Source organism: Mesitornis unicolor, unplaced genomic scaffold (genome assembly GCF_000695765.1).
Source record: "Mesitornis unicolor isolate BGI_N332 unplaced genomic scaffold, ASM69576v1 scaffold10658, whole genome shotgun sequence".
NCBI lineage: Eukaryota > Metazoa > Chordata > Aves > Mesitornithiformes > Mesitornithidae > Mesitornis > Mesitornis unicolor.
In genome coordinates this window covers 1-11,838 of record NW_010203857.1, presented here as the reverse complement: position 1 = coordinate 11,838, position 11,838 = coordinate 1, and the positions used below count along the sequence as shown (strand labels likewise).

Below are 11,838 nucleotides of genomic sequence, written 5' to 3'. Positions count from 1 at the left end.
CAGCAGGAGGAAACCATGGCCATTACCCTCCCCACCCGCTATTGCTGCTGAGATCAGCATTGCAATCCCTCAGCCATTGCCAGTGAAGGGCAGAGGGTGGGCAGAGGCTCAGAGCAGACATGCACTGCTTCTGCAAACCACAAGAAGAGAGAGAAAGGCAAAATCCCAGCTGATGCTTGCAGCATTGCCACCTCTCTCTACTCCAAAGATCTCCATGCAGCCACCCAAGAGGATGGTGCAGAGCAGGGCACAACGCACAGCAGAGGCAGGCAGGACAACCACTGGAGACAAAGCAAGTCACAGGGCACACAGAGGGTCCCGGGATGCCCAGCTCCCTGTGTGCAAGCCGGGCAGACAACAGGAGGATCTCAGCAGAGCCGCTGCAGGAGAAGGAAATGTGCCGCAACGAAAGGAAGCACCCAGCCCCTCTGGACAGAGATGGCTGAGAAACTGCAAAGTCAGTTCAATGGCGCAACGGTCTGCAGCACCTCTGCAAAAGCAGACCATAAGAGCTGAGGGCAAATAAGAGAGTGAATTGGGCAGCCAGACGCCACTCCAGTGGGTAAAATATCAGGGTGCAGCTGACAAATGGGGAAGCAGCAACCAGTTGGACCTAGGAGGTGAGGCCACTTGCACAGAAGAACAGGATATATATAGTACGTACTTTTAAAACAAAGCAAGACAGGGAGATGGTAGGTGCATTAATGAACATGGGCAGGGAAGGTGAAAAATTCTGGCACACAGAGGAAATTCTGGACTTGCTTTCAGAAAATGTCATCTTTCAACTAAAAATACAGACAAGTCCAACCCACTCACTGTACAGCAGGTATGAGTGTAGATAGCTGCTGACCATGGGTTTCATGTGAACTTACTCATCCCAGCCCTGCGGCTCCAAGAGCTGTGTCATGAACAGGAACACCTGCTCACAGTGCAGGTGACACACCTGAAATGCCATGCACAAGAGCTCTGCGAAGAGAGCTGGTTTCCCCCCTGTGCCAGCAGAAAACATAAGCAGGGAGAGGCTGGACTGCATATAAATCCCCCTCTCCACATTTGTAACAACCCCCCAATCTCGGACCTGCTCTTGGGTTTGCTCTCCTGACCTGCTGCCTGCTGATTTCCCCCTGCTTTGGAGAAAGCCCTTCCCATAGCTGTTTTCATGTCCTGACCTGCTGGAAAACCACCTCCTTTCAAGGACAGAGCAGTCTGCTCCTGTTGTGTCCCCACAGCCCTATAACACAGCACTGCCGTAGCAAGCAACATGCTACAGGCTTTGTAGTGAGTTTGCAAGGTCTTGAGAGTGCAGCTTGTGTTGCCTGCTCTGTCTGAGCTCTCTTGGCCTACTTGAAGCTTTAGTTTGCTTGGTTTAGCTGCAACAGCAATTCTTCTAATCAACCAGAGCTACTTTTTTTATGCTTCCTTATCTTTTTATGCTACCATCATGGGTTTACAATCCTAGCACACCCAACTAGGTAGTGTAAAGAAATACAGGCTTGGTATGATAAGAGGCCTTGAGAAGTAGAGGCACAGGACATGGTGTGAAGGAGAACAGGCATGTGTAAGGGTCTGGACAGTATGTTAATGTCTCAAACATTTGCCTAAGGTGCTAATGTGAAGGACAAGGCTTGTGAGTGTGAATGGGGAGTAACAGACAGAGGCTGGGTGCTGTGCTTATCCTATGCAAATAGACCTGAACAAAGGCAAGTGTTGAGCATCTTGGTACCTGGTGGCCTGGCCACAGGTCACATCATCCATGTGACACCTGGGGTGAGGCAAAAGCCTCACAGCCCGATGCTACTCTGGTAGATAAGATAAGCAGACCACTTTTAATTGCCTTTGTACCAAACTCCCGTTTTTACATAACAAGTCAATAGTCCTGCACCTTGAAGAGGCCGATCAAGAGTGATAAGCCTTGCCCCCACACACACCTGTAAAGAGCATGGGTGCTAATTTACATGGAAAGTAGGGACTAATTAGCATGGGAAGCAGGAAGCTCAACTAAGGGGAGGTGGCTGGCTGCCTATAAAAATTGAAAAGATCGCTGTATAGAGGATGCCCCCAGAGACTGGATATCCCCTGTTGGGAGTACCAACGCCGGAATGAGGACTGGTGATCTTTCTGTCATTCCATCTTTCTATCCTCTCTCTTTTCCACTCTGTCTCCCTCTCTCTCTCTTTAAGTAACACAAGGCCCGTATTGTCGGTTGTTGTCAGCTATTAGGGTAATCTGCTGTCGTTTGTCGCTATTGTTACCTACCACTAATTGTTGTCAGCTATTAAGCCGGTTATTGTAAGAAAAGCTACTGCTGTTTTAATCTGTCACTAATTTGTTGTTGGTTGTTGAGTCGATTGTGTAAGCAAAACTGGTAAAGGTAGTACTGGTGATTGAAACTGTTCATTAAACACTTCGATTAGGAACCTTGAGACTTGTCTCACCTTTGTTTCACCCGTTGGGAATTTGCAGATCTAAGTCACTTGTCCCTCTCCTTAAGAGTGGGATTTGACAGCATAGGACAAGAGATGGAGCACAGGCTGGCACTGGTGGCCTCACACTGAGAATGATCAGTAAAAGAAATGTGGACCTGATGCCGGACAAAAGTGGTAACCAACAGGGCCTCTTTCTTTTTCTGTAATACTTGGAACTTGACTAGTAAGATTAGAATGCTAACGGCTCAGTTATACTAGGAATAAACTCTTGGCTTGCATTCTAGATAAAAGTGCCCTTCATTTTTGCCCATAAATGAGACTTTGAGCATTAATACTGTTCTCTGCTAGAGACTCAACACACTTTATGCAGGCATCTCCTCAGCTATCACAGCATCACTTCTAAGCACAAGACCTGCAAGGCAGAGCCAGCAGATCCCTGCTCAGGCCAACACTTCAGTTTAATCTAACAGACACAGCACTTCTCTCCCGACCTTTACAACATCTCTGTTCAGAAACCACCAGACCATATTTCTCCCAGATCCCTCCCTAGATATAGTGATGCTTGTGTTTCCAAAGCCCATCACTCAATGTCTGTTACAACGACTCCTGTAAAACCCATCACCCACACATGGCATTTCTCTGATGCATTTTAGAGATGCCTGGCAGAAACATTTTTCCGAGATGTCTGATGCTATCTTTCACCACAGCAAGACAGCCTGAAGCTCTCTAAACAAAGGAAGCCAGTTCTTTTTACATCCAGAAGAAATTGCATCAAAGCCTTCTTTGGGAAGCAGCCTTTTGCAAAGCGTTTCTAGACATTTTCCTAATATATTCAATGCTGTACATAGGCTTTGACAGTGCTGTCACCAAAATCAGGAATAGAAAAACCTCTCAACACCAATGTAGCATTAAGAAGCAGGCATTCTTTATTCGATGTCGGGTGTGAGGGGCATTATTTATTCCCTCCAAGCTCGCACACCTACTGGCACTTTTCTTGGCATATTTATACACAAAAGTTTCAGGACTGTATAATCTGAGTTGCAATGATTGGTAGCAATTTAAATATAATACATTGAAATATCTGCTAAATCATTCTCGGATCAAATTGCTCCTGAGTCCAAGGGGTCCTTTGGTGGTCTCTGGTGGTCCCTTGTGGTTCTGAAGAGGCACTCTAACTGTCCTTTCCATGGACTCTTGAGTCTTTCTCCCATATATGGTCTTTCCTGGACACTTTTCCTCAGCTTCCTTACCTTGGTCTCAGCCAGTGTTTTCTGGTTTATCAGTAGTCCAGAATGTACTAAGATGTATCTGTACTAGGATGTACCAGTCATGGTTACAAAAATCATGTCCTTAAGTGAGTTCTTGTTTGAGGCCCCTTAAAACAGTGTCTGTTTAGGAGTTTCGGCACAAGCCATGTTCTCTGCTGTCTCAGCACTAAGGCTGGGTTGAGTATTTCCTGCAGTGACCAGTTTATTTCCTGGAACCATAGTTTGGATCAGGCTGAAACTATTTGAAAACTCAGGTCAAATGCCCCAAACAGGTCAGGTTAAAAAAAACAACAAACAAAAACAAACCACCACAAAACAAAATAAACAAAAACAAACCCCAAAACCTGGGCATCTCTGAGCCCAACACCCTCATGTCTCACCTCCTAGCTGTGCTCTACATGAATTACTGTGGAGCAGCCAAATTCAAAGCCTGCCTCTACACCTTGCAATCACAGCACCACAGGCACTGCCATCTGAGACACAGGTTCAAGTCCCCCAGGACACAGTAGTCTTCACACCCATCCCTTCTTGGGTCAGTGGTCTGGCCACAAGGATAATGCACAAACCTATTCACTCCTCACTGCACCTTCTGCTACAGTGCCTCAGTTTTACCCTCCATTTCACTCACTTTTCGCTAAATAGAGAAAATACATTTCCTTTTTTCAAAGAAAAGACTCAACATTTTTTTCATTTTAGTGAGAATAACTGAAAAATATGAAGTTCAACATGAGGCTTTTTGGCTGTAGGTTCACCTGCTAAACCAAGCACAGTTCTCCAGCCTTCCTGCAGACATCCTGAACCCATGGCAAGGAAAACCCCTTGTGACCTTTCTCAAAAAATTCCCTGAGCAGCCCTGGATGGGGAGAGCTGAAAGCTTGGGAAAGATTTACTTGTAACTTCAACTTGGGAAGTCAACACTGGAAAGAAGGAAAAGAGTTTGCTGTCAGTGAGAAACATATTCCACATTGCACAGCCTGGTAAGTAGTCACACAGCTGCAGTCTTCATTGTGATCTCTAAAACAATTTCAACCATTTCAGCTCGGGCTGAACTACCATCTGCTGGCTTGTTAAAGGGGCAGCTGTAATGCGGCTAATGAGAATGCCCAAGCACATCTCTTCTGCATGTTCCCACCTACCTAGGACATTAGGAAAAGCTACCTAGGACCCTAATTTCTGGCCCCTCAGCTTCTGCTTTCCTCTCCATACTTCATATTTTGCATTTTGAACATTTCCTCTCCTTGCAACATTTTCTGCACTGGAGTGAGCTCCTCTGTAAATTAAAACCCTTCTGCTGAGACCCAGCCTCCAACTCTTTGCAAAAACAGGTTAGCTAAAACATACTGCTGCCCACTTCTTTGCACAGCTCCCTTTGGCAATATACATAGGATTTTGTGGTGCTAGAGAACACTGGCTCACAGGTGGCTAAATTGTGGAGACCATGGTAAACAAGGAAACACCAGAAAGAATAAATAACCACAGGTTGGACAGGGGGAGGTCTGGCATAACTTTAGCTGCTGTCTTTAACATTCCCTGCTCCTGAGCTTACAGAAGCTGCAACCAAACAGCTCCAGCTACCAACTCCACCTGCTGTTTTATAAGGCACTTGATAATACAGCTCCCTTTAAAACCCAGGCACAGCAACACGTTGGGGAATTCCTCTGCAAGGTTTCAAAGCTCCTGGGCCCTGACAACATCCACAGAGCAGGACAAAACACTCCCAGATGGGTTGGACCCTTCTGCCAAAAATTCAGCTGACTGCTTACCACAGCACACTCCTGTGGGTTAACTGCTAAGTCGCCACTGCCCTAACAATGGTTTTATGGTGGTTTAGGCTCCAGAGAGCCAGACTGCTTGCTAACAGGTTGGTATGATCTGTCCCCATTTTGCTGACTGCAGCCACCAAACCCCAGGAGAGTTGCATGCCCTGTTGTCACCAAGCAGTAAAAAAACCAAGTTTCCCACCTTCCTATTCCAAATTGGAGATAATTTGAAACTTAGCTGAATTTCTACTTGATAAAAATGAAACCCAGAGTAGGAAAAAGTCACAAGAGGAGCCAGGGAATGTTTTTTTTCCCAAAAAGCTGAGTTGCATCAGCTAGAGAGACAGGACAAAACTCAACAGCGAAAAAGATCATCACGACTGAGCTTGTAAAAGCAGCAATCAGCATTCAAGCAAAACAGAACTGGCATGGCCCCACTCGCTTTTTGCCCACCACAAGTGAGGCAGTGAGTGGAGAAGCAGAGGCAAACGGAAGTTCCTATTTCTCCCAAGGATGAGCAAGCTGGGACAGCACTTTCCAATGCAGCTGCATTTTCTTGCCAATGTGTGGAGGTGGCCCTACTGATCAAGGCTTTCCCTTTCCTCGGGGAGGAGGAAGCCTGTTTCAGCCCTTTTCCTGCACAGCCGCCTGCTTCCTTTGCAGGCTGTGATGGGAACGGAGCCAGCGCTCAGCTGTTTTCTTGCCCCTGACAGCTCCCCAGAGGAGAAGGGAGCGGACCCGTGCCAGCAGCCACATCTTTCCTTGTGCCACACAAGGCTTATCTATACGGACAAGCCGCTCACAGCAGCAAAGTACATAATGCAACAAACTGGTGCCTTGTACTTCTCTGCACATAAGCCCTGGACACCTCCCAGTTGAGATTCCAGGACCTTCCCCAAAGCTGGTTGATAAGGCAATAGCCGAAATAAAGTCTTTACTTTCCTAGTGCATGACTTTAAGGCTGCTGTCCCATTAACAGTGCATCCAGATCCTAAGGGGCACATCTCCTCCACCACAGACACCAGAGTTTGGGTCCCCCTGATACCCAGCATCCCTCTCATTCCCTCTTCCCGCTGAGGCTGCCCTGCACTGAGGCTGGCGTGCAGAGACCACCCAGCTACAGAAGGCTCTCGGAGGGATTAGTCAACCAGCACCACAGCTTCTGGGCTTCATATGCTTTCCTTCACAAAACTTCTAGCTAAAACAAGACACTACTGTAAAAAGTTTTCAACTAAGCTCATCCTCAAAGGGAGGTCACTGCCAGCACACCTTGGAAAACCTTACTGCCCATTTAAAACCTTTAAAAATGCAACCCAAAGATCACAGAAAAGGCAAAACTTTTGATTCTTTCCTTGCATACACATAATATCACTGTTTTCAACAAAGCTATTCCTGACTTAATGAGATAAGCAGAGAATCAAGTGACCTGTTTTATCATGTCATAGGACCAAAGTCTCTTAAGAAACCATATCGCTCAAGTGCAGCCAATCTCACCAGGAGCATCAGGCAGAAACAGGAGTGTGGCTCTCATATACAAGCAGAAGTTTGAAAATGGAGGTTGCCAAATTGTATTTCACTTGGATGTTCTTCTTTCTGGTTGCTAGTTATCATATCTTTGCAAGGCTGCACAAAGATGGATTCAGTTTTCAGATGTGGGTTACTTGTCTTCAAGCCACAGCAATCACAAATCCACAGGCTGAAAATACGGTTTCTTCCAAACACATTTTGGCATGGCCGAGAAAAAACAGTTCTGCTGCTGTTCAGAAAGGCCTTCTCATTACTCCAGAGATCCCTAGAAGATGGTTTGAGGGTCTGGAGCAGCTCAGCACATCTCAAATAGCACAGCCTATGGGGGAGATTCAAGTTGCCTTGAATGAGGCTGTGCTATCTGATGGGCTGCTCTTCTTCTAGTGTGAATCAGAGTACAATTCTCCCTCCCCCGACCTACCCCCAGTTTCACACCTGGGCCATGCAGAGAGTGGTAAAAGTACATATACCACCCCAAACTCTGGAAGAAACCATCTATTCCATCTCCTTTTCTACTACCAGAATGGCAAAAGAACTCAAAGTGTTTAGCCAAGCAACCCAGTTGATTATAACACATCTATATCATAACATGCCTACACAGCCCATCCAATAACAATACCAAGATTAAAACTAAGCCACTTCTTCCACACCTTTATGCCAGACAGTTTTTATTTATGTTGCATGAAGCACTAACCTCTCAAAGCCATTTGCATACTTTTTTTTTTCTTCAGTCCAATGTATAATGTTTTCAGGAGCTTTGATAAATGCTAGAGGTGAACCAGACCATGAGACTCAAGAAGCTCCAGGAATCCCAACTATCACCAAGCTACAGAAAACATTCTGTAAAATAGCCAGATGCGAGGACTTCCTAGATCTCCTCAGCTTTCTGATCCAGGAGATCAAACATCTGGCTCCGTACAATATGCACTGAGGAATATACAAGTCTGGGAAACTTTCGACTCTAGAGAGAACAAGAGTACTAGAGAGTCAGATGATGTAAAAGGCATTTTTGCAGTCAGGCCTGGGTCCTAAATGAGGGCACATAGCAGGGAGATGAGAAATATGCTTGAAATCTGCCATATTCTAACAGAACCTATAAACTATAGCAGCAATTACGAGTCAGTATCACTCAGAGCAGCCTCAAGGCTGCTCCACTGAGGAAGAGGAACACATGGAGCTGCAGATCGCCTTCAATCAGGACTTGGTATCATGCTGTTGACCATCAACACAAGATGTTGTTTGCACCAAGACACTTGCTGCTGTCCTGAAACTGAGAGGTGCTCACAGAAATGTTCCCATTAACACTTCTAACAAGCAAAACGAAAACTGGCAGACGAGAGGATAAACCAGAGAGAAAAAAAATGAAGCCTTTCTCTTCTAAAAGCCCCACTTAGAGAAAGGGAATCTACAGGCAGGCCTGATCAACACCACAACCAGATAATGACGCCACATCTGAATCTGAAATTTTCAGCAGCTGTCACTAACTTATATCCCCTGTACCTCTCACCCTGTAGTATGTTTATTGTACAGGTGTCTAAGATGAGGGAGCCCTCTCCATGAAGAAGACAAGGGAATAATATCATTTCTTGGTAGGAACATGCCTCTGTTCTTCAGGAACTCTCTCATCATGACACCACAACCTAGCCACAGCGCTGTGGTTGCATGTCCTATGTGCCAGTGTATCTTGAAAGAAAGCAGAGCTTCTCAGCAGTCTAATTTCAGAGCAGCAGCTCTTCTCCCCACCCCACCCCAATACCGGGACATCGTAAAACATCATGAGAAGGTGCCGTACCTGTACGTGACATGCACTGCAGTGCCAGGCTCATCTCTCTCCCAGATCAGAGCCACTCTGTCTGGAGACTTTTCAACATGTTGATCCAGGCAGTTTACTGTAAGAAAACAGAGGTTTAAACAAAGCCTGATCATATACAAGCTGCTCTGTAAACTTAGCTCGGTCAAGCAAACAGCAAGCTAGCATAAGATGAAACATAATTTGTTAGCTAGGAAGCCACACACATTTACAACACTGGAAACAATAGCACATACAGAACTGGTAAAGCTGTCCTTTGCCATATCCACAGTACGCAAATACTACAAACACTATACTTAATTGGTACAGCTGCCTTAGAGATGGCATCCCCATGAGAGGCCTCAGCTGATTCAGCTCAGCTTAGCTCCACTGGCTAAGCTTAAACCAGGCCAAATTTCTCCCTTGTTCCCAGCAGCACCAAGACAAGACGCTCTTTTGATGATTTTGCTCCCCAGAGCAGGATTTTACTGCATGAATCTGACAGACTGTCTTCCTCATCTTCCATTTTTAGCACTGCATCATTTGAATTTTCTAATTAAAGCTCATATGAAATTTTTTATCCCAGGGTATAATGGAAGAGCTGAATCTCAGCTAACTGAAAGTATCTAAAATTTTAGGATGTAGGGTAAACTCATGGACTAGAGACATCTACAAATTACTAGACATCCAGGAAAGATGAACGTGTCTCAAGCTGTGTGCTACACCTCATAAAACTTGAAGGTATAAAATTAACTTCTGAGGGCACATCTCTGCCCCCAGTAACTAGACGTAGAGGAAACCTGAACAACTACATGAGATGCTCAAGTGGGCTTTGGGAGAGCAGTGACCCTGAAGAAACTTAGAGAGAATCCACCCAAGAAATCTGCCTGCACACTCAGCAGCAATTTTCCTAGTGGTTAGAGATTAACCTTGCATAATTCCAAGCCTAAACTACGCTTACTTATTTCATTATAATCTTCCAAAAGCACTTACTTTATTTCAATAGAAAACTACTAAAAACCAGGCAGACATGCTGCTGTATAACTCAGAGGAACAAAAAAATAAAATAAAAAATTAAAAAAACCTGCTAAATTTCACATCATATTTCCTGGAAACATTAATACTGACAGGGAAGGATTTCATTTTTCAAGACAAATTGAGCACAATGAAAGTTGCCTACTGCTGTCCCAATTTGTGAAGTTTAAGTAAACTACAGCCTGGGAGTAAGCTTCAGCTGTTCTGCGGTCACATCTGATTTACACCACCGCATGGAGGCTGGGAATGAGACCCTAAAGGTGCAAAGAGAAACACCTCAGGATTCATCATATTTCATTACATTTCAACTGTCTATCTCAAAAATATGAAAAAGCGCTCTTCAGCTGTTTAAAGTTTTTTATTTTTTAATGTAAATTCCTGCAGCAATACTATAAAAATTATCTTAGGCCACCTTAATACGATACAGGAGGACAAACGCTCTAACGGGGAAAGCTTTAAGCAGTTATACACTGGTTTCCTCTGCCCAGAGGTAACTGGATCTGCTGTGGCTTGGTCCGCAACTTAGCAACTCCCACCTCCAAGCTCATTGCAGCAACACCATCATCTATTGCGCCACACTACAGTAAATCACATTAACGGGGATTCATTGCCCAAGCAGCATTTCTTGCTCGTGAGCAGCCATACGAGCCTTCAGAGGGAACTTCTGTCGCAGCAAGCCCCAGCTGAGTCAAATGAGAGCTTTAGCTCTTTGCTCAGTAAGAAATGGCAGGTGAACCAGGGCCAAATGCTCTTATTTCCTTCCTGATCTTAGGCTTACAAGAGTCTTTTGCTCATTTTACAAAATAGAATTTAGTGACCTTCCCCTTACTACTATACTCTAATGGTTTCTCCATATGCTTTCTTGCCTCTTCAACAATGTATGGAAATTATTCAGGTCGGTAAAAGATGCTTCTGAGAATCCAGTGCCTTGGAAATGCAGTAGTTTGTTGACATATTTTCCTGGCCAGGAGTTACAATGCAATAAACTCAGAACCACTGAAGCTCACAGTTCCCCAAAATCCTACCACAAGGTCTCCCCAAGCAAAAAGCAGCAGATGACTCAGTTGTGTGTGGTCCAGCTGTGTTGGGAAACAGGCACATAGGATGCTCTGGAGCCAGGACCTGAACTGTTGCCATATTTCTGTAACCAGTGTTCATATCAAGGGACAACACCAGAGCCTCCTAGCAGAAAACCAGCCACCTGGCTGTGGCCAAGCACCATCTCCATCGGGCTTTAAAAGAAGAAAACTAGCAATAGCAAAACTGTTTAATTCTGTGCACCTATGTCTATGATTATTTTTTTAACCTATGCAAAGAAAACTAAGCAGCATTTAGTGCCTGCAGAAGAACCAGACCTAAGGCATTATTTAAAATCAGGCCCAGCAATATCTGGATTTCAGACACCTGACCCATGTGGGATCCAGGAGGAGGTGCTGATCCCACTCTACAGAGAAAAAAACAGATCCCTGAAAGTCTCTGTGGTCAGTAAAGATGTCCCTGTCAACAGGAATCAATGAAAACAGAAGTCTGGCTAAATTCCTTCTGATTGCTGAGCTGTACACACACCACCATCAACATGGGATCCACTGCTGGGAATCATCGCCTGGAAGGAGATGCTCCCCTATCTTCTCTGGGAGGCCTGAGGAGGGTTTGCTCTCTCGCTGTGAAAAAAAAGGTGGCCAAGGACGCTACAGCCAGCCGCTGGGGTTGAGGGCGGCACAGCCGAGGTCAAGGCATCCCTGCCGGCACGGCGCCAGAGATGCAGCACCCCAGCCCTTTGGCATCCCTTCGCTCGCCTCGCGGACCTCAGGACCACGTCGGGGCTGCGGGCTGGTGTCTGCCCGGGAAGCAGCTCCAGGGCAAGAGGCTTACCCAGGGTTATCCCTGCCTTCGGATTTTCTCCCCACTTCCCCGTATTTCGCAACGCGTGGCAGATTTTCTCCGAACACTGCCCAACCGAAACCCTCGGGTTTTTTCCGCAAAAAGAAGGGCGCTGACGAAAACTACCCCGGGGGAAACCTCCCGGCCCGCCC

General features: G+C 45.7%; 1 protein-coding gene across 1 annotated transcript in view; it reads right to left on the bottom strand.

Moving 5' to 3' along the window:
- ACSS1 (acyl-CoA synthetase short-chain family member 1) overlaps positions 1-8,952 on the bottom strand; it is a gene marked incomplete at its 5' end in the record, with an annotated part of 30,452 nt that extends 21,500 nt beyond the window's left edge. The window contains one exon of the mRNA XM_010190868.1: positions 8,774-8,952. Within this exon, the coding sequence (XP_010189170.1) occupies positions 8,774-8,952 (179 nt within the window). The remainder of the gene's footprint in view (positions 1-8,773) is intronic.
- Between the last annotated feature and the right edge of the window lie 2,886 nt (positions 8,953-11,838).